This window comes from Nannospalax galili, unplaced genomic scaffold (genome assembly GCF_000622305.1).
Source record: "Nannospalax galili isolate Female #2095 unplaced genomic scaffold, S.galili_v1.0 scaffold1688, whole genome shotgun sequence".
NCBI classification, from domain to species: Eukaryota; Metazoa; Chordata; class Mammalia; order Rodentia; family Spalacidae; genus Nannospalax; species Nannospalax galili.
In genome coordinates this window covers 981,636-1,004,479 of record NW_008358621.1, presented here as the reverse complement: position 1 = coordinate 1,004,479, position 22,844 = coordinate 981,636, and the positions used below count along the sequence as shown (strand labels likewise).

The 22,844-nt window shown below is 52.9% G+C and overlaps 1 protein-coding gene across 2 annotated transcripts in view; it reads left to right on the top strand.

The window, feature by feature from the left end:
* The first annotated feature begins 393 nt into the window (after positions 1-393).
* Iffo2 (intermediate filament family orphan 2) overlaps positions 394-22,844 on the top strand; it is a 45,429-nt gene continuing 22,978 nt past the window's right edge. Inside the window, exon 1 of one of the 2 annotated variants that reach the window (XM_029558028.1) lies at positions 394-1,357. In XM_029558028.1, the coding sequence (XP_029413888.1) occupies positions 711-1,357 (647 nt within the window). In that variant the 5' untranslated portion in view covers positions 394-710. The remainder of the gene's footprint in view (positions 1,358-22,844) is intronic. The other variant, XM_008821816.2, reaches the window with a different exon arrangement.

Sequence of the window (22,844 nt, the reverse complement as noted above, 5' to 3'; positions counted from 1 at the left end):
AGCCGGAGCTGCCGCAACCCAACTACGCCGCAGCGACAGTCGCGCAGCCTAGGGGTGGGGCGGAGCTGCGGGGACCCGGGGGCGGAGCCTAAACTCGGGGAACGCTGCAGAGGGAGGGGGCGGGGCCGTGGAGAGGGCGGGGCTTCTGCCTGCAGAGGGCGAGCCTGGGGGCGTGGCCTGCGCGAGCTGAGGGCGGGTCTCTGTAGGGGCGTGGCCTGAGCCTGGCGAGGACGGACTTGGGAGGGCGTGGCCTGTAACGGCAGGGGGAGGGGCCTACGCCTGCCTCTGCAGAGAACCAGCCTGGGAGGAGGCGGGGTTCCGCATCAGAGGCGTGGCCTGCGCCTGCAGTGGGCGGAGCCCGCCGCAGACGGGGCAGTGCCGGCAGAGAGTCCTCTGCGTGCTGCAGCCGTGGCCCCTCCACAGCAGCTCTGACAGCCGCGGCCGAGATACCCGGACCTTCGCCAGCGTCGCACAGCTCCGCGACCTCCACGGCCGCCTCCACCGCGGTCCTCACCGCGTCCCCCATCGCGGCTCAGCCCTCGCCTTGGTCCCTCGACTGTGGAGGCCGCATCTGGCGCGCATCTGGACCCAACCGACCAGCCGCGCTGGAGCCCGCGCCCGCCCTGGCCCGGCCGCGCCGGGAGCCCTGCCCCGAGCTGGAGCCGCATTTGGAGCCCCGGGCCCGGGGGCCTGAGCCGCGCAGCCGGCGCATGGTCAACTCGCTGCTGTTCGGGGAGATGGCGTTGGCCTTCGGCTGCCCGCCGGGAGGCGGAGGCGGCGGCTGCCCGGGCGGCGGGGGTGGCGGGGCCGGGCCGGGCCCCTCTCCGGTGACGGCGGCGCTGCGGGACGACCTGGGCTCCAACATCCACCTTCTGAAGGGGCTCAACGTGCGCTTCCGCTGCTTCCTGGCCAAAGTGCACGAGCTGGAGCGGCGTAACCGGCTGCTGGAGAAACAGCTGGAGCAACAGCAGAGCGAGCGCGAGCGCCGGCTGCGCTACAAGACCTTCTCCCGCGAGCAGGCCGTGCAGACTGGGCCCGAGCTGCTGCGGCCGGCCGCTCCGGGTGCACAGGCGGTCGGCGCGGCCACCGGCACCAACGCCAACGCGGTGGCTCTCGGCCTGCCCCCCGGCGGCGGCTCACATCCGCAGCACTACGGCCGCCTGCCCGGGACCATCTGGAGCTACACGCAGGTACGGCGCACCGGCGGCGGCGGCGTGGAGACGGTGCAGGGCCCCGGCGTGTCGTGGGTGCACCCGGACGGCGTAGGCGTGCAGATAGACACCATCACTCCCGAGATCCGCGCGCTCTACAACGTGCTGGCCAAGGTGAAGCGCGAGCGGGACGAGTACAAGCGGAGGTGAGTGGGTCACCTCCCCCCGCCGCTCCCGGGACCCAGGGCCGGGGCAGAGCGGGCACCTGGGCCTGCCAGGTGGGCTTCCAACTGCTGGGAAGACTCCGTTAATCCAAATCCCAGAACGCAGGCGCGGGACGACCTGGGCGCCGTACCCCGACCGGGCACATTGTTTCCTAGGGACGCAATAACCAGCAGCGGTTACGGTGATCTCATTTTGTCCACATGACAATGCAGTGTGAGGCAGCCTCGTCCCCATATTGCAGATGAGGAAACTGAGGTGCAGAGGTGCTAAGTGACTTGCTCAAGGAGGCTTGGCTAATCCTGGTGAAAGTAAAAATTTGATCCATTGATTGGAGTCCTGGCCTTGTGTGCCTTCCAGCCCAGATAAAGATATTTCCCCATAGATGTAGGTGGTAAACTCCCCGTAGTGGATGTAAAGAGAAACTCTTAAGTGCTGTCTTTTTAGTCTTTGAATTTAATGCCATCACATTTGTGGAAATGGATGGATCTATGTCCCTAGCTGTCTTGTTTCAGGTCTATAAGGCCTAACCCCCTGGCCTGCAGAATCAGAACCAGCCACAAGCCTTTGCAAAATACTTTCTCTTCTCCAACCCCCCCACCCCCCAATCAAATGGCTTATTGAGGTCCCATGAACTCAGCACTAAAAGCCCCCAGGGAAGAGAGAACCTTGGGCTGGGGGACTGAGCATTGGGTGGAACCAGACCATGGGCTCTCTCTGGAGGTCTGGGGCAGACTGCCTGCAGGACTGGCTGGTGTGCTTCTGTGCAGCATAGATTCCTTGGCTGTAGAACTGATCTTGTTCTTTGCCTGTAGCCTGGCTGCCAATACTGTCTGCTCAGCTTTCTCACACAGGAGAGGGTCTGCCTGTCAGCTATAGGTCTCAGGTCTGTGGGGGAGGAGGGGCCCTCTGGTCTTAGACTCCTGTCTAATGATGTGAAACTGCCTCTGAAGGGAGTGGGACCACTCCTTCCATCCCTACAATCTTCCCTGGGAGCTGGCTGAGCCTGAGTCTCTTTGTTATCCTCCTGCTGGAGCTGGTTACTGACTGGGAAGAATTCAGGTGCTAGCTCCTATCACCTGAAGGGGAGACTTGGAAACCTGTTTACTTATCAGGGAAATGGGAGTAGTAAACTCAAGTCACAGTGCTCCAGGGGAGAGTGGGATGAGGCTGCTGTTTGCAAGGTGTAAAGTAATCAGATAGGTGTTATTACCCAAGATAAGCAGTGACTTCAAACTGCTTTCTCCCAGTGCAGGGCCTGGCTTGCTGGCTGATGCTCTTCTCTCCTGGGATACTTATCTTTTTTAGATTTTGGAATGTCCCTGTGCCTTTCATGCTCTTGGTGCTCATCCCCATCAGGGCAGGCCAGGGAAAGAGGCTCTTACTTGCTTTCTATGGTGAAACGAGAGGAGGGATGGGCTGGCCCTCCTGTCTGCCACCCTTGACTATGTAGTCATGCCACAGGCTTGCACTGTATTTGTTTAATTGTGTGTATGCTTTTTTGGCCCTGGCTACTAAGGTGATAGAAAGATCATGCCCAAGCTTAGAGGGAGACGGGTTGGCATTGAGCAATGAGTTGTTCAGGTTGCACCCAGGGTGTGGGGTGTGATGTCACCTTCTGGCACTGTCCTGGAATGAGCCTGCCCTGCTGAGACAGGTGAGATGCGGATGTCTTGCTTCCCGCCTTTCTGTTGCGAGTGCCACCCTCCTTCTCTATTGTGAATCCCAAAGACTAGCTTCTCTGAAGTTGATTCTAGGCTCACCTTGATGTTTTCCAGAGTGAGTAGTCTGCCTTCCCTGACCTCAGTTTCACTGTCTATAAAGCAAGGTGGTTGGACTACAGTTGTGCTCCTCAAAGACCTGGCCTCCTCGTGATGTTTTAGGGAAAGTTCCTTGGATAGTCACAAATATACGCAAGGGCCAACAAGATGGCTCAGTGAATAACGGTGCTTGCTGCCAAGCATGAAGAACCGAGTTTGTAGGTCCATGGGACCTACATGGTAGAACAAGAGAACCAACTCCTGTAAGTTGTCCTCTGATCCACACACACAAACACACACAAAAGTAATTTAAAAATGGAAAAAAAAAGGGGGCTGGAGAGATGGCTCAGCGGTTAAGAACACTCGTTATTCTTGCAGAAGAGCCAGGTTTGAATCCCAGCATTGACATGGCAGCTAACAACTGTCCGTGACTTCACTTCCAGGGGATCCAACGGTCTCTTCTGTCCTCCGAGGGTATTGCAGGACACAGGTGCACTTACCTACATGCAGGCAATACACTCATACACATAAAATAAAAAAATAATAAAATATTTTAAAAAGTAAAAAAAATACATCAAGATGTTAGCACCGTCATGAAAATGCTCTCACACACTTTTACGTTTTTAATGTTGACTACCAGATTCCACCAGTAAAGCCTCTCTTTGGACACTATTGTCTGCCTACCAGGCAAGCTGCTTCTGCTGTTCTGGCAGCGCCTATTCACCTGTATGTGGCAAACTACTTTTCACCTTCTTCTGCCAGAACTGGAAATAGAATTAAACTCACTGTACAGCTGTCACCCATGGTGCCCACTGTCAGTGATGGGTCAACAACAGCCCCTCAGTTGCCTCAGTTGAACCCAGAACAAATAATTTACATGTTTGAGTCTATAGAATTCTTTTCTCACTTGCTGTATTGGAGCTTCTCAAGACTTTTCCTTTTGGAGGGAGGTAAAAACAATTTAAAAAAAATCTCTGGGCCATGTGATCTGAAAGGGACTGCCCAGACTTGACAATATAGGTATCAGAATTTGGACTGGGGTTGAAACTCCACAGAGGACCACTTGTTTAGGTTGCAAGAGATTTTTGGTTCCATCCCCAGAATTTTCAAAGCATGAAATTAAAAATATATGGGAGCTGGAGAGATAGCCCAGTGGTTAAGAGCACTGGCTGCTCTTACAGGGGACCTGGGTTCAGTTACCAGCACCCACATGACAGCACATAACTATCCATAACTCCAGTTCCAGGGGATCCAACACTCTTCTGGCCTCCATGGGCATTGCATGACATAGGCACACTTACATACATGCAGACAATACACTCGTACACATAAAATAAAAATAAATAAAATGTTAAATCTGAGTTGCCAGCCTACCTTTGGTACCCTGGCCATAAGAGGTCACAGTCTAGGAGGTAAGACCAAGGTGTTTATCTGTCTGGTTTGTAGACCACCAAGGGTGTCTAGCCTGGAACCCCAGCGGTGTGGTGTAGATAGGCCATGACTGAAGAAGAAGGGCTCCGGGGCTTCTGGGATCGATGTAGGGGACTGAAGAAACCCCCACTTGCTCCCCAGAGGGCAAGCTAGGATACATAGCCCAGTGTTCTTTAAGCTACAGGCTTTTGGAGTCCCACTATGGTTGCTTTCTACCCACATACACCTGTACCGTTCCAAAGATGACATAGTTTCACAGCTTTATTGAGGCATAATTGGCCTGTCTGAAAGTCACCATTTTAAGTATATCAGTGATTTTAGAAAATTCAGAGTCCTGCAGCCATCTCTAGGGTTTAGTTTCAGAACACTCACATTATCTAAATTTCCTTCATTTCCAGGCAATTCCCTTCCACACCTGGTCTAGGCAGTCACAGATCTGCCCCATGTCTCTGCCGATGTGCTTTTTTCTGGATGACTCAGATGTGGGGTCTTGCAACAGGCTCTCTTCCATGTCTAGCTGCTTTCACGTAGATAATGTTTTGGGCTTTCATCATGTCGTAGCATGTATCTATCTGTAGAATGTTCCTTATTGCTGCTGAATCACATTTACTGGATGATAGACTATGCTCTGCCTAACCATTCGCCTTACATAGGCACTGTTTTCCAAGTTTTAAGTCACTCGAGTACTGTCTGACATGATCTGACGTCACCAGTATCCATCCCATTCTTTGCACCAACCTAAAGCAGAGCCTCTGGCCCAGGTGCCCCCGCCCTCACCCTGCTCACCACTTCTTTGGTTTCCCTTCAGCTCAACCAGCTCTTTACCACGTGGGAAATGTGGTCACCAGGACTGTACAGAGGGCAAAGTTGTCAAGTGTTGATCTGGAAACCAAAACAAACACTCCTTTCTGTGACCACCCAGTGCCACCAAGATCTCCTATTCTGAGTTTGCAAGTTGGGGGTTTTCCCTGGGAGAGTCCTGTTGGGGTATTCTGAACTTTATAATAGGTTGGGAGTTCTTTGAATTGGCCTCCAGGAGACCTGGACTGTTGGTCCAGCTCTGACACTAGGTGCTGTGTGACTTCTGGCCGAATACTGCCCTTTCTGAGCCTCAGAGCCTCCACCTTGAGTCTAGACGACTCCTTTGGGTGATCCCTGGGGCCTATGTCGTGGCTGATCTTTTTGTCTCTTTTCTGAGCATCCTGTCCTTCTGTTTTGGATGATCAAGGTCCATACTGCGGTGTATTTCAAACATTTCCCTTCTTACCATTGGCTGGAGAAGGAGGCTGGATCACTTTGAGATTGGCAATCAAAAGTTCTGTCTAGCTCTGGTAGCAAAGTTGTCTGGGGCTGATCCAGGAAGGAACCAGTGCTGGTAGAGCCATCTTCGCTGACTGTGAACAGGGTGATTTTGGGGATGTGGGGGTCTGGTGTGCCTGGTCGTAAAGCAGTTATACCTTCCCGGCCCACTGTGATCAAGGGCTGTTTGACTTTGTTCCCTCCCCACATGTGAACTGGCAGAGCTATGCCCTCCTGGCTGGTCCCTGGGGTGAGTGGGAGGACTGTTGGAGGGTTGAAGAGACTACTGTGTTCCTTTCTCCTCATAGTTTTAAAGTGGGCCCTGTAGAGTCCTGGAGCCTGTAGCAAGGTACTTGGGAGTGATTCTGGGGACAATGGGAAGCTGAGCCCCCAGATTTAACCCACTCCAACCACAGGCTCCTTTCCTATAGGACTCCAAAGGGTAGGATGAGATTCCCTTTGGAAACAATTCTGTGTTTGAAAAAAAGAAAAAGGAATTGCCGCTTCACTTCTGTCTATACTTTGAATTTAGAGATGGGGAAACTGAGTCTGATGGGATTGCTTGTGCCCAAGCTGACTTGGGCAGCCCCTCCACCTGCCCATGGGATCCCTGCCACCCATCTGATGTGATGCCCACCTCTGTGTCCAGCAGGAGCTTCTCAAAGGCTTTCTACCTTTCCATGTGGCTGTTTTCAGCATTTTTAAGAGTCCTTTCCTAGGTAGGAGGGATTTTTCTCATAGTTATTTCAGATTTCGAGACGGAAGGAGCTGGCTGTGAGCCAGAAGAGACAGCTCAAAAAAGAGATGGTGAGGGGCCAGCTGGAGAGTCCCTGCCTTTCCAGGCATGCCCCAGGGAGGCCCTCCAGCAGGTGGGTGCTGGGCCCTGAATGTCCTAAGCCCAAAGAGTGCCCAGAAGACTCCCTGGGCTTTGCCTTCTACCACTTGACTAATTTCCGAAGTTCCCACCAATAGGGAAAGGGTCCAAATTCTGGGTCTGTCACTCTGTGTGACTGTGGGCAAGTCTCTTGGCTTCTCTGAGCTTCCCCCTCTACACATAGGGGTACTACTGTGGGTCCTGGAGGGACTGAGGAGTAACTGAGCTGAGGCTTGAGAGGCTGAGGATGTCCTCCACTTTAGCCCACAGATTCTGTTCCCTTGATTTATGAGGCCTTCTGGGCACAGCCCTGGGTTGCCCAACAAATCCATTTCAGGACACATCTCTCTCTCTCTGTCCCATGGAAGGCGCCAGAGATGGTGTTGGGGGTGGAGGGAAGCTGGGCTGCCCCTTTGTACTGCCCGAAGGGCTGTTGCCTACTCTCTAGTGATTTGTGCCTCCGGAAATCGCTAGCTTCCCCCCACCAATCCTTTGTCTTAAGCTCCTTTAAAAGAACCCCATCTCCAACCCCTCCTTCTAGGACCTTGGTTCACTGGAGAACCGGGTTACTGAGTCTCTTGGCCAGCTAGGCATCTCTCTGGGGACAGATTTGGAAAGGACTCTCAGAGTCTCAAGATAGAGGGAGGGAAGGGAGGAAGGTCCCAGAAAAGAAGCCAGGGGACAGCTGACTCTGAAGATTCCTTCCTTCCCGGAGGAATGCAGGCACGGCTTCCGCCTTGGCCCACCATATGCATGCCTAACCCCACCCCAGCCCCTATGCACAATCACACACACACACACACACACACACACACACACACACACATGTACACATGCAAGCGCACTCACATGTGGGCACATGCACCTGGTCTCTTGCATTGGGCTGCAGCTCAAATCTCTGCACGTGTCCTGTCCTGTCACTGTTGAAGGACACAGAAGGGTAGAGCAGAAAGAGTCTTACACATGTCCTTTGCTGCAACCAGATGCTGTGGCTTCAGCAGAATCAATCTAAATCCTGGTAGGTATCAGATCCTGGGGGCTGGGACTTTGTGCTCCTGACTTTTGTTGACATCGGACAGATGTAGCCAGGCTGGCATTCCCATATAGTTTCTTTGTCACAGATGGTTGAAGGTCTGGGACAGGACAGGGTACAGCCCTCCATCCCCTTGTGCTCTGGAATAAAGTGTGAGCTTCTTCTCTGGCTTTCTGCCATCAGTGTTCTGAGACCCCACTTCCTCCCGCCTTGCAGCCCCCACACTGAACTCTAATTGCCTGGGATGTGTCTGCTCCCTCATCTGCTCGAGCTCTGCAAGCCTGACTTCCAGCTTTCTTCTGGTGCTTGCAGAGCTCAGGCCAGCCAGGGGCCTTGCAGCCCCCACACTGAACTCTAATTGCCTGGGATGTGTCTGCTCCCCCATCTGCTCGAGCTCTGCAAGCCTGACTCCCAGCTTTCTTCTGGTGCTTGCAGAGCTCAGGCCAGCCAGGATCTGTGCCAAGTAAATATTTGTGCAGCTCGAGAGGACAGTGGGTCTGGCTGCTGTATGCTACTAGACTTCCAGGACACTGAGGTTAGGTGATGCAGACTTGCCATCAGGGGTCCACCTTACTAAGTGGAAGGGGAAAAGGTCAGTGCTTGGAATCAGAAGACCCAGCTGTAGTCCCAACACAGCAGCTCTAAGAGTTGGAATGATGCCCAGGCCCAGCACAAGAGTGAAATGCTGTGTAAGTCCGAACAAGGCTTCTCCCAGTCTGTTTCTTTATCTTTAAAATAGGAAGGCTGCAGAGTGTAGTGACATACACATGTCATCCCAGCTGGAGCAGAAGGATCTCCTTGAATTTGAGGGCATTGGGGACATCTGGGCTACACAGCAGGATCCAAACCATCCAGGGCTACAGTGTGAGGAACTCTCTTAAAAACAAACAAATGGGAGGTGCTGATGGGGGAGGGGATCTAAATATCATCAAACTATATTGTATGAAAATCACAAAAATGCAATAAAAAATAAAAAATTTTTAATTTTTAAAATTTAAAAATTTAATAATTTTTAAAATTAGGGGGCTGGAGAAATGGCTCAGCAGTTAAGAGCACTGGCTGATCTTGCAGAGGACTTGGATTCAGTTTCCAGCACCCACATGGCAGCTAACAACTGTCCATAACTCTAATTCCAGAGGATCTGACACCCTCTTCTGGCCTCAGTAGGCATTGCATGCCCATGGTGCACTTACATACATGCAGGCAAAACACTCATACACATAAAAAATAAAACCAGTCAGTCAGTTGATCAATCATTTGAGGATGCTAAGCTCTGAGTCTACAGATTGTGGGGAGTCAGTGGGCTCACTCACATGGCTGCAGCAGGTCGTATGTACGAGGAAAAGATCCCCAAACGGCCTACATAGGAAGATTTTGCAGGGTGGTGTGGGAGCTGGGCCAGCTCTGTGGGTAACAGAGGCTAAGCACTGGGCACCTACTGGGAATTGAGCAGGTGGTCCCTGACTTTTATTCCAAGCTTTAGGGGTTGTGCAGGCTTCTGGGCTTCAACATCCTGGGAGGTACAGGGAAGGTCTGAGACCAGATGGGAGGTGAACATTTGTGATGTCGTATCAGGGGAACACCCTTCCCCCCATGCCAGGGACTGGTGCTTGCTTCCTAGGCAGGATGTGGTTTCTCTTGTAGTCCCTGGTACAAGGGCAGGTAGCTGTCACCTAGCTTAAACTTGGCAAGAACTTCTGGGCCTCTGGAGGGCTGTGAACTGGCTAAGCCTCCTGGATGATGGTGTGGGCCTAGGGATGGTGGGAGCTTCACTTGCCTACCTGGCATGGGCACTGTGGGGAGGTGGGCTCGCCCAGTGTTCTATCTGTAACTTTCCTGGAGGGTTAGGAGTTGACAATGGCCATTTCCTCTATCACACCTCGGTTTGTCTCTCTGTCAGCATTAGGGAGGTTAAAACAGGAGGATTGTCCTAAGTGAGGTGAGTTTGGGCTACATAGTTCAGGAGTGAGTTCAAGGCTAGCCTGGGGTACTTATTGAAACTCAGCCTCCAAAGGAGGAGGGGCTGCCATGATGGCTCAGTTAGGTAAAGGACTTTCCCCCAGGTTTTCTCCGAGCCCCACCAGTGCCTCCAGATCCCTGTGTTCCTCTCCTGCTGTGAACTTGTTCCATGCCACTGAAGGCTGACCCAAGGTAAGGAGGCAGGAGCAGGCCCAGGAGCAGGGTCTTCGCCACGATTGTCAAAATATTGTCACGGTGGGTGGCAGAGGCTGTGCTGGGGAGCCTTCTGACTGTCACTGCAGTAACTATTTCTTAAGAATCAAATGAGTCACTGGCAGAGGCAGGCTTCAAACTCTGAGCTGCTGTCCAGGCCATCCAGCCCCTGCTCTTCACTGAGGAGGATCCTAATTCCGGAGGGAGGAGCTCCGGATGAGGGAGTCCTGGTTGGCCATAGAAGGTGGTGCAGCTGGGTGGGCAGGGCTGTCCCTGAGTTGCCTGTGAGATGCTTGCTCAGTGCTCACACTATGGGGGGTGTTCATACTCTGAGTTTGAGGAGTGCACATTGCTCAGTGCCTCCTGCATGGCCTCAGTCCAGGCAGCAGTGAGGCATGGAGGCCGCTTACTGAGAAGGTGTCCCCCAGTGTGCCTCAAAACCAGGCTTATCATGCACCCCAGGCTTCCAGTGAGTGCTCCCTCCGCCCTGCCAGTCCCAGGGTGTCTGTCCGTTGCACAACGACTCTGATCAGCTCACAACAAACAGGAGGGTGCACTGAGCATTCTGGGGGCAGCATGGGAAACGGGGACCTCCCTCTTAGTTTTCACTTCTGGGAACTTGTCAGTCATCTCTTGCTGGGGACCAGGAGCCTCCTGGGTGTGGTGACACAGAAGCCTGAGACTTGTGTTCCTGATAGCAGCAGCCCAGCACCTGCCATGCTTTCCACGTGGGACACCAGGGAAGCAGACAGCCTCTGCCTGGAGCCGGAGTCCTGGGACACAGGCGAATGTGTCATGCCATGCTATAGTGTCATATGCACTGCCACATGACAGGTGCCTGTTAAACAGTGCCCTCTCATAGAAGCCCAATAAACATTTCTTAGTTAGTACCTTTTTGGGAATGTCTTTTTGAGGCAGGGTCCCTCTGTAGCCACAACTGGCCTGGAACTCACTAGACCAGGCTGGCCTCACTCTCACAGAGATCCACCCCCATGGGCCTCCCCCCCCGCAGCACACCGGAGTGCTGGCATTAAAAGCATGTGCCACCATGTCTGGCTTTTTAGTTAATTTCTTTTTCTTTTTGGGGGGTGGGGGGTTCTTTTTGAGACAGGGTCTCCCTGTAGTCCCAGCTGCCCTGGAACTCATTATGTAGATGAGGCTGGCCTTGAACACATAGAGATCCACCTGCCTCTGCCTCCCGAGTGCTGGGATTAAAGGCGTGCACCACCATGTCTGGCTTTTTAGTTAATTTCTTAAACACATATTTTATATAGTGTTCACCCTTTGTCAGGCTCCATTCAAAGTGATTCATACATCTCATTCATGGACCCTCACCCCAACACTGGGAGTTGGGTACCATCCTCAGCCCATTCTAGAGATGCTGAATCTGAATCATTGAGGGAACTGGGCTGAGCCATAGCTCAAAAGTGACTGGCTGAGTCCCAGGAAGTCAGCCTCTAGACCCACCTTTCACCCTGCATGCACCATGCTCAGGGGAGTAAGCCCGCTTTGAGCAGCTCTCCTGCCCCGAGCCTCAGTTTTCCCTTCTGTGAATGGGGTGATGAGCAATCTGACTTCTTGAGGCTATGTGTAGACTAACTGCAATGAGGTCTAGGAAGGAATGGGCCTTGCAAACTGGTGTGTGCAGTGCCTGGGGCGGTCTAAGTTGCTGGAAGTGCTGGATCCTACCCTCCTCCAGTGCAACCTGGGGCTACTCCAAGCCCTATGGAATGCTTGTCCTTGCTTTTGCCCTTGCAGTCATTCCTCCCCTGGACCCCAAGATCAGCTGGCACACAGTGCTGGACAGAAAGCTGCTAAATGAAGCAACTTGGAGCTGAGTGATTTTGCAGGACTCATGCTGGGACAAGAGGAGCCTGCAGGGTGCTTGTGTTGATTACTGGCTATGAGACCTTGGCAGAGTCTGCATTTCTGAGCCTCCATCTCCTAATCTGGGAAAGGTGCTGGGTGCACTGGGTGCACTGCTGGAGGAGCAATGCGATGACTGTGTTTAGGCTCTGACAGCTGCTCTGGATCCTCAACCGAGGCTGGGGCTTCTGGAGAGAGGAACAGGGTGGGCACAGAATGGCTTTCTGCTTTGGGCGGGACAGAAACCTCTGCATATGGCTGTGATTGGCAGAGCTGTCTCCGAGCTGCCCTAGAGATGCTCGCTCAGTGCGCTCATCCTGTGTGCGTGCTCTGACTTTAGGATGTGTAGGTTCACACAGCCCTGCCCTGCCCATCTGTCACTTGGTAGGGAGAGGCCCCCTGCAATGGACACGTTTCCTTCCGCCCTCTTAATTTTTATTACTTGGGTTATTTAAAACAGTTCTTGGCTCCCTGCCACCTGTTGGCTGTCTTGTGGGAGATGGGGAAGAGCCACTGGTCTGACTGGACCCTGTGAAATTACTCTCTGAGCAGGGCCAGTACATCTTCCCAGGGCCCACTGAGAGCCCCCTTTCTGCCCTGGCCCACTGTGGTCCTGGCAGAAGGCCATCCTGCCAGTGGAAGCTTTTCAAAGGCTGCAGCAGAAAGTCTTAGAGACCTGGCTGGGACAATGTGAGACCCTGAGGTGTCCCAACCCCAGGATCCCAGAAAGTACCCTGAGCACAGTGAAGGGCCAGTCAAGGAAGGCTTCCTGGAGGAGGCTCACCTGGGTTACATATCAAAGGTCTGTCTGTGGAGGAAGGGGCTTCAGGTGAGGAGAACCAAGCTCACAGAGGACTAGAAGCAAGGCTGCTGCCAAGGACATAGGCTGGGGCTCCACCTTAGGCCAGGCACGGACGGAGCCCCGGCCAGCCGCGGATGGAGCCCCGGCCAGCCCTTGTCTCTTTTCTCTAACACTTTGCTTTGTGTCCCTCCTTCCTCATGGTCTCCTGGGCTCCTGGTTTCTGTTTTGCTATTTCTTGCCCCCCTTTACTGCCCTGCTTTCCTTTCTGTCTAGTCTCTGTTCCTCATGACTGACTCTCCACCCCTATCTGAGGCAGGGCTAGGCAAGGACAGGGCTTCTGTCCTGTTCTCAGCCAGATGCCAGACCCTGATGTGTGGCTGTGTGGTTGTTGCTGCTGCAGCTTTGGCCACCCCCATTCCTGTCTGTGCCGCGTATGCACATGTGGCATGCATATCCAGAGCCTCTGTGTATATATACCCTGAGCCCTCAAAGTCAGGACCTGCCCCTGGCCCCCAGGTCCCTTATGCAGTGGGCAGGGGTCTTCACATAGTGGTGGGGTAGAAGAGGCTGACTGCCAGGTCTTAGAGGGGTCTGCTGGCCTTTGCTGGTCTTTGGGGACCCTCAGGTCTGGGGCCTGAGATCATATGCCATGGGAAGTGGGGACCAGGCTGCTCTTCCTACCTTTCCTGGCCTAGCAGCTACTTCAGTAGCCCAGTGGCTCCTGGCACTCTGCAAGGTTATTTCACTTGCCTTTTCCTTCTAGCAGATCTGCTCCCTGCAACCCTGCCATCCCCAGTGGGCAGGGGTGCCTACTGGCTTTTAAGAAAGACAATAGAATTTTCTTTCAGTATTTTCTCTCTGCCCTACTCACACCCCCCAAGTCATTTCATAGGGGAGGACCTTGAGGTCACACAGAGTAGGGGTGGGACCTAGGGTTTCTCACCTGACCTGAGCAGGACTCCTGTGAAGTTCTTGAGCTAAGATCCACCTCCTCACGGGTTGCCAAAGTAAAGCTTGAAGAAAATATCTAGTTTGGAAAGTACTCTGCAGCTGGAGGCAGGGATGGGTGGGTAGAGGGTGGGGGAGGGTGAAGTGGCCTCAGAGCCTGGACCCTGTCCCATCTGAGGTCACCTACAGGGTTCCTTTGCTTATAACTAAGGCCACTAACACAACCTTAGACTGGTTTTGGGATTTTGGGGTGTTGACCTACTCATCATCCTGATCTGCCTTAGTTTCCTCTTGGATGGAGTGGGCAGGAGAGACCACAGGGCCTGAGCCATGGGGACTGGGCCATAGCCTGAGATGTTGCTCAAACTTCCAGTCCCCATAAAACCATGTTCCCAGAGCCTCTGTGTGGAGGCTGTGCCTGAAAGGCAGAACATTCAAATTTGTTCACACCTTTGTATGGAAACTCTTACTATTTGTGGCAGTGGGTCTACACCTACCTTTAAAGAAAACATACTGCATGTACCAGGACGTACCTGACCCGGGGCAGCTGAGGCCTAACCTCTGCCGGCTGGGACTGGCAGAACCAGTATTCACCTGGTGCCAAATTCAAGGCCCTCCAACTTGTAGGTTGTTCCTTCCTGAGCCTTAAGGCACTGTTAAACTGTGGGGTTTTCTTTAAAAATTTTTTTAATTTATTATTTTTATTTTATGTGTATGAGTGTATTGTTTGTATTTAAGTGCACCTGTGTCATGCAATGCCCGAGGAGGACAGAAGAGTCTGTCGGATCCCCTGGAACTGGAGTTATGGATGGTTGTTAGCTGCCATGTGGGTGCTGGGACTGGAACCCAGGTCTTCTGCGAGAGTAGCCAGTGCTCTTTTACCACTGAGCCTTCTCTCCAGCCCCCGAAACTGTGGAGTTTTAAAGAGACTGCCCTGCCCTCTCTTCCTTAGGGTAAGGTGGAGCTCCCGCTGGGCTCAGGCCATCCGGGTTTACCTCATTGCTCCAGCCAGCCTCAGTTCTCCCAATCTGGAAAGTGGGAATGGCCTGTTTAGCCATAGGTTGTCACAGGGTTTGGTAGCAGAGTGTGTGCCAAGTGCTAAGCAAGGTGCTGGTTCTTATCAGTACTGCTCTGTCCTTGGCCCTTCCCAGGCCCTGCACAATGGGGACTGGACTGCTTCCACCTCCTTCCTGAGGCAGACTGGCCTTTTGTGTTCTGACATTTCCTCTCTCCAGCACAGCCAGCAAAGAGGAGGTCCTATCCCCTCTCTTCCCCATCATACTGTCAGCATAGGGTAACCAGGATGGCATGGCCTGGCACTCAGGATTGTGCCAGCACAGACAGGAATGGGGGAGTGTCTCTTCCCTGCCTCTCTTGGGATCTTGGGAGTGTCACTGTCTCCTCTGCTGACTATAAGGCAAGGTGAGGTCTTCACCAAGTTGAGAAATGGGCTCCATGTTTCCAGCCCTGGGGCTGAGAGGCAGGAGTTAGGTTACAGGGGTTCCTTCTGGGACCCTAGGGAACAGGCAGGTGGCCTCCTGGGACCTCATGGAAGGCATCTCTCAGGCGTTGGCAGAAGGGTGACATTGAAGGCTGGCTTGGCATTGTTTTCCAGGGCTGACGTCAGGGCAGTGGTTTAGGGTTTCCTTCCAGACAAAGGCTGCTTTGTAACTTTGGCCAGGCTGAGCCCAGGCATATCACCCCAGGTGGGAGACCAGGTGGAGGGGAAGCAGGGCCCTGGCAGAGAAGCCCCAGGAGGCCTGACTGCCCTCAGCCCTATCACTCTTTTGTGTTTGCTTCCCGGGAGCAGCCATGTATTCCTTGTGATATGCTCTCTCCACTGGCACCATGCCCACCCTCACCATGCCAACCCTCACCATGTCCACCCACACCATGCCCACCCTCACCATGCCCATACGCAGCATGCCCACCTGCACCATGCCCACCCGCACCATGCCCATCACCATGCCCACCCACATCTTGCCCACCCTCACCGTGCCCATCACCATGCCCAACCCACACCATGCCCACCCTCACCATGTCCACCCGCACCATGCCCACCCGCACCATGCCCACCTGCACCATGTTCCTAGGAGGCAGCTGGACATTGCACAGATGGAAAAACCAAGTCCTGGAAATGAAATGACTGGGTGCTTATCACAGCCAGAAAGTAGCAGAGCTGGCTCATGTGCTCATGGGTTCAAGTCTCTTGGCTTCAAGGATCGCCTCAGGTCCCACCCTCACTGAGCCACATCTCACCTCCAGCTTTGGGAATGTGTTTAAAAGTCTGGAAGAAGGCCAGGGCAGCTTTGCAGCGAGCACAGCTCTAACTTCCCTTTTCTGGATTCTGAATTGAGTCACAACCTTTGGAGTGTGTAGGTATACTCACATACCTACATATTAGAGAAGGGGATTGGGTACCAGAGGGTCTTTAGTGATAGTGAAATTACTCCAGAGAGGCCTTGCATGCAGGTGTAAGAAGCCATCCCAGGGGGCACCTAAGGCCTTCTGCTCTTCTTTTTCAGGATCCCCTCACTTGGTGATCTGTGAGTCAGTCCATCCATCCATCCAGCCAGCCATCCAGCCAGCCAGCCATCCATCCAAATTTCCACCTATCCATCCACCCACCCTCCATCTTTCCACCCATCTATCCATCCATTTTTCTATATCCATCTATCCATCTACCCACATCCCCCATCCATCCACCCATCCACCCAACTTTTCATCCATTCAATCAGCCACCTTTCCATCCATCCATCTATCCATCCATCCATCCATCCATCCATCCACCCACCCATTCACTCATCTATCTACCCATCCGCCCACCTATCCACCTACCTACCCACCTATCCATTCATCTATCTATCCATCCATCTATCCATCCACCCACCCATTCACTCATCCATCTATCCATCTACCTACCCATCCGTCCCATTCCTCCCATCCACCCACCTATCCACCTACCCATCCATCCATCCATCCATCCATCCAGTCCAGTCCAGTCTGGTCCAATCCAGGCCAATCCATCTACCCACCTATCCATCCATCATTTTTCTGGACTCCTTGTATTTAGGTCCTCAGCATGGGGGGTAACATTATGTGAAATGGAAGCTTTCCCAATGACTATCAATCAGAGCTTGGAGAGCCTTGGAGGTTGCTTAGTCCCCTCTCCCCTTTTTTCCAGAGAGGGGCAGTGACTTGCTCGAGGTTGCCTGGCATTCAAGTCAGCCCTGTGTTCTACCCTCTCTATTGGGTTGACAGGCAGCTGTCACCCTGGTTGGCAGGCAGTGTAACCTGCTCCTCTCTACTCCTTTGAAGTGCTCTTGGGCTCAGCCTGTTCTGAGACACATCCAGAGATGCCAGAGTGCAGCCCAGGTTGGAGCCAAGCTTAGGTATCAGCTCTTAGGTGGTCTTTAGCATCAAGCTACCCGGAACCCTGAGGACAGGCGGCCTTTTCCTTGCTGGACTGTATCGGAGTCCAGAGGTCATTCGATCCTTTCACCTGGAAGCTAGAATCACTGCAAATCATGCTTAAAGTTCATACCGCCTAGGGCCTGCTTCTAGTCATCCTTCCAGCAGGGCTTTCCTATTGGGAAGCGCATCCTGGTCTCCAGCTATGGTCCTGTATGCTGCAGTCCCCTTTCGTTTTCCCCAGAGCTCATCTGAACATCACTGCCTTGAGCACTCAAGGCAGCACCACAGCCCTCTAGTCCAGGCCTCAGTCAAACTCTCCTCTTGAAACCTCTCCCTCGTCATCCTCCTGAGGGCCTGCATTAAACACAGGCTGGGGCACAGTCTGTAGGAGGATCTTCTAGTCCAGAGAGGGAGGCCCACTCTTCCCATGGACTCACAGTTCCCTCTGAACTAGAAGTGGCGTGGCTCCCTGGCCTCCCCTAGGGAAACTGAGGCCCAGAGAGGTTGGGCCATGTGGCTGTGGCTGCTCAGTCGATGTGGCAGGGTTGGGTGCCTGCCTTTGCCAGCAGCCATGTTTCTGTTGTTTGGACAAAGCCTGGGCATCCCAGCTTAAGAGTGGTGGCTGGGGGTCTCTGTCCTCGACTGGTACCCTAGGAGGGAAACAGCCAGTGCTATGCAGTTCCACAGAGGTCCCCACAGCTATGGGATGCGCCTGGGCTGCCTCCCTGCTCCCTGAACCGCATCACAACATCCATTGTGCCATGAGGCCTGAGGTTTCACCCTAGATCTCCACTGGGCCCCAGGGAGGCCCCTTACTTCCTAGGGGGTTGGCTAGGAGACGAGTGTGCACATGCACTGAAGACACTGTGGCCTGTGGCAAGGCAAGAAAGGGTTAAACAGTTCTTCTGGCCAGGGCTAGGTTCCCAGCTGGTGTCCTGGCCCCTTAGGCCAGCTGGGCCATCTGGCCAGACAGATGCCATACTGGGTCCCATCTGTCCCAAGGCAAAGTCACCAGGAGGAGACCTGCCTGATATCTTTGTGAGCCTGTGGGCAGTGTATACCCCATGTCTGGCCCTGTGAGTCCAGGCCCCTTTGGAAGGGCCCACCTCTGTCATGCTGGCCTCTGGCCACTCTCCATGCTGCTCCGAGTAGCTGGTGTACAGTGTTCCCAGAGCCCAAGCTTCTTGTAAAGAAGCCGAGAGAGGTACAAGGGCAGACCCAGGGTCACACAGTGAGTCAGTGCAGGCAAGACAGGGCATGTACCTGGACCAGGCGTTCCACTGTCTTGTGGCTTCAGCTTATGAGCTCATTCACTCAGCAAGCAGCACTTGAGGACTTACTGTGTGCCCAGTAATCGGAAACTCAGGGCACCAAACAGCACCCCAGTCCTAGCATGGGGGGAGAAGGAACTGAGGATTAAAGCTGGCAAGGGTGGAAAGGTACACTGCAGGCACACTCAGGGCCTGGACACTCTGATAGCCCTTTAATTTAACTCATAAACAGGGCCTGCTCACCAGCAGGAGCAAGTGTTATTAGGTACATGATCTTTTTCAGAGCATTATAAGCCAGTGTTGTTACCCCCATTTTACAGATGAACAAACTGAGGCTCAGAGAGGTAAAGTCCTTTTTACCAGCTCACTAGCTGAGTTGGGCTATCATTGCCAGGGACCATGATGTCACAGGAAGTTCTCTGGGAGTATTTGCTCTGGTTCATCCCCTACCTTCAGTGGACTGAGCTCTCTTTCTCTCTGTGTAGAGAGAAGATCTAAATTATGTGGGTAGATGACAGGAACCCTGTGTGTATTGGAGCGAGAGTGCCCGGTGCCCACCTCTGCCCTCCCCACTGATTCATACCAAATTGAGTGTTAGGGTTGCCATGACAACTGGAGGCTGGTAAGAAGAAACAAGTCTCCCCTTGAATGGTGTTGAGTCATTTGTCCTCCTGTCCAGCCGAGCCTGGAGCCTGCCCCTTCCCAGTTAGGGTGATGGGAAGACACATGCAGGTGCTCCCCGCTGCAACCCCTCTGCAGTTGCACCCACCCGTGGGTAATTGGTGGGTCCCTCTCACTCTCCTCAGGCAGAAGAGCTCAGGAATGCTGTCCCCTTGCCAGCAGCATGACCGGAAGCTCCCGGTGGCCTGCCCTCCCCCACCTCAGAGCTCCTTCCCCTTTATGAATAGCCCCAGCACCATGTGTCCTGTCAGACGCCATGGCATCCTGTGTTCCACGGTTTTTTTTCTGAGCCTTCCCAGGAGCCACTTTGTGTTCACCATCCTCATTTAATCCAGGCGGGGTCTCTTCCCCTGTACAGATGAGGAGACTGAGGCCTGAGCTGGTGGTTTGACTCAAGCCTGCAGAGCCTTGCTTTATACTGGGGCCTGGGACCCTTTCTTGGCGGGGGAGGTGGTTGAGCCTGCTTGCCGGTGGATGATGAGAGTTACTTGCTTTCTGAGACCTGAGACCCTGACATGGCTCCAGTGGAAAGTCACCTGAGCTGCTGTCTCACACTGCCCTGCACTCACCTGTGCCACTGGTCACCTCAGTAAACACTGCGGGGGCCCAAGGTGCATATTAGCCTTCCAGAATAGCCTTGGGAGTTGCTGTTTTTCTCAAGGCTGTAAACATATCCCTGGGTGGGGCTCACACCCTGCTGGGCACAGGCCCTTGGGACCTCCTGCTTCTGGGCTTGGGGGTCTGGAGATTGGGTGCCCAGACCCCCTGCTGTTTTCTGCCACTGGAGAAAGGAGGGGGAAGGTCACTGGGAGTTTGGGCAGGCTTGGGTAGCAAGGACAACGGTGTCCTCAACATTCCCAGGCCCAGGTTTCAAGGTGGACAGGAGAGTGGCAGAGCTGGCCTGGACTGCAGAGGCTGTTTGGGCAAATCAGGGGAGGCCATGGCCAAGGCTACAGACAACAGAACCTTGAACCAGATCTCCCAGGAAGGGCCGTGGAAATGATACCCCATGGCCTGTTTTTACCCAGTGAACATTTATGTGGTGCCTGCTCAGTGTGGATCTCTGGACTGGGCACTGAAGTTGCAGCCATGACCCTGAGATAGGCCAGATTGTGTAGAAGCTTGATTTATGTGGAGGAGACATACAGGTAACAGAAAGTCCTCTGTACCAGTGACTCAGAGCTGGGTACACAACAGGAGCTTGACCCTGACCTAGGAGGTAGGGGAGGCTTTTTGGAGGAAGGAGTATATAAACTGGGTCCTCAGGTGGCATTAGATAAAGGAGAGGGAGAAAAGACAATGGGGTTTGTGTGTATGTGTGTGTGTCTAGAACCTACCAGGCAGAGATCAACTCACACACAAAGGCCAGTGGTGGGTGGCTGGGGGGTGAAGCAGTGGGGGTTGGGGAGTGATGTAACAGCCTGGAGGTGCTCCTGCTGTCTTATCTTGCCCCACCTTTGCCTGTGGCTTCTTTCTGTAGGGATGGTCACCCACCATATGGGACCTCTGTTCTTTCACACCAGAGGTGTGGGGCCTATGGTTCTGATGATTCTGTGCCCTCACCTGGGCTCCACAGGAAGGGCAGATAGCCTCCTGGAGGGGCAGTGTTTTGACCCCCAGGAAAACTGAGGCTCAGAGCAATGTTGCTGCTGGAGCCGGGGTGAGGACTGGGGATCCCACTTTTTCTCTGCTCCCTGAGCAGTGTCAGCATTTGCTGTGCCACACAAGCAGGCAGCCTGCCACACCCAGCACTTTGTAGGGGCACTGAGGCCTTTTCTAAGTCTGCCCTTGGACATAGCAACCACTTTGAGGCTAACTGAGCTGTGTGCTGGTGTGAATATACTGAGATGGTCCCTGCACTGTTTACATTGCTAGGATACAGGACTGATAGCCAAAGACCTTTGAGTGCCACCTACCAGCTGCTCACCTGCCAGGATGAAAGTGTTGTTGAGTGGGAATCACACTTGACAACTACATCTGCTTTGACCCCATTTCCACTTTTTTTTATTGTATATTTTTAAAAATGTGTATGAATGTTTTGCTAGCATGTATGTACATGTACCACATGTGTGCAATGCCCACAGAGGCCAGAAGAGAGTGTTCAGATCCCCTGGAACTGGAGTCATGGATGATTGTTAGCTGCCATATGGAACTGAACCGGGGTCCTCTGGAAGAACAGCAAGTGTTCTTAACCCCTGAGCCATCCTTCCAGCCCTTTATTCCTTTTTGAAACCAGGGTCTCACTTTGTTGCCCAAGCTGCACCTCAAATTCACAATCCTACCCTCACCTCCCAAGTGCTGGGATTATAGACTTGAGTAACCATACTGGAATCCCTTTCCACTCTTTGAAAATATAAGGAAGGTGCTGGAGAGATGGCTCACTGGCTGTTCTTTCAGAAGACCTGGGTTCGAATCCCAGCACCCACATGGCAGCTAACAACTCTCTGTAACTCCAGTTTCAGGGGATCCGACAGCCTCTTCTGTCCTCCACGGCCACTGCACAACACAGGTGCACTTACTTATGTGCAGGTAATACACTCATACACATAAAATAAAAATAATAAAATATTTTTTAAAAAATAAAATATATGCCTTCAATCCCAGCACTCGGGAGGCAGAGGCAGGTGGATCTCTGTGAGTTCAAGGCCAGCCTTGTCTACATAGTGAGTTCCAGGACAGCTGGGGCTACAGGGAGACCCTGTCTCAAAAAGACCAAAAAAATAAAAAAACAAACAAAAAAAAAAGAAAAGGAAAGAAAATACAAGCAAAAAGTTTTTCCTAAAATAAAGCTGGGAAGGTCGTGCGGCTTGTGTTAACAGTTTCTCTTTGGGGAGGAGGATTTGGGTGGGTGTTGAATTTTTTTTTTTTTATCCTGTCTCCTGTATCATTGTAAAACACTCCTACAATTTAAAACAAAGGGAAAATGAGCAGGTGTTTTGTTTTCTTAAAATTGGAGTAGTTTTGACTTTTTGACTAAGTATACATGATGTCATTCAAAATTAAAATGATACAGAGGGACAGTGTGTTGGTGTTTTCTGTTGCTAAAACAACACCCAAGACTAGGTAACTTAAGAGTTGTTTAGCTTGCAGATTTGAAGACTAAAGGTCCAAACAACATGGTGCTAGCTCTGGCAAGGCCCCTTGGGTGTGTTACATCATGGTGGACGGCTTCATGGAGGGACTCTATTAAGGGGGAATGATCACCTGGGGGGATGGGAAAGGAGAGAACAGGGAGGAGCCAGTCTCACCTTTCTGAAACAATCTCTTGAGTGAACTAATCCAGGTCCCATGAGAACCTTCTTAATCCTGAGGGCAGCATCCCAGAAACTGAGCCAACTCCCCCCAGACCCCTCAGAGGTTCAGCCACTTGTCACATCAGCACACCAAGGGCCAAGCTTCAACATGCCATCCTGCAGGGACACACTCAAGCTGTAACCAGTCACACAAGATAAGTCCCCCTGCCACTCCAAAGCCACAGTTCTTTTCTGCGGAGGTCGCTGATGTTTAGGTGTGTGTGTGTGGTGGAGGGGGTTCTTGGTTTCCTCCCTCAATACCCCTGGGTAGCAGTGGGCCAAGACAGCCTGGATGGGGCCCTTCACTTATGGGCAGAGCTTAGATGCCACTCCTGGCCCCCAAGAGTCCTAGAGCCTGGGGTGGGCAGCCTCCCATCCCTGCACTCAGGGCCCAGGGCTTCCTGTTTTGTTATAGAACTCAGAAATCCTGCCTTGGGAAATGCCCTGGAACTCACCTCTGCTCAGCGGGATCAGGATATTCTTTCTAAAATTATTTTTATTTATTTTATGTGTATGAGTGTTTTGCCTACATGGATGTAAATGCACCCATGTCATACAGTGCCCTTGAAAGACAGAAGAGGGCATAGGGTCCCCTGGGACTGGAGTTATAGATGGTTGTTAGTCATC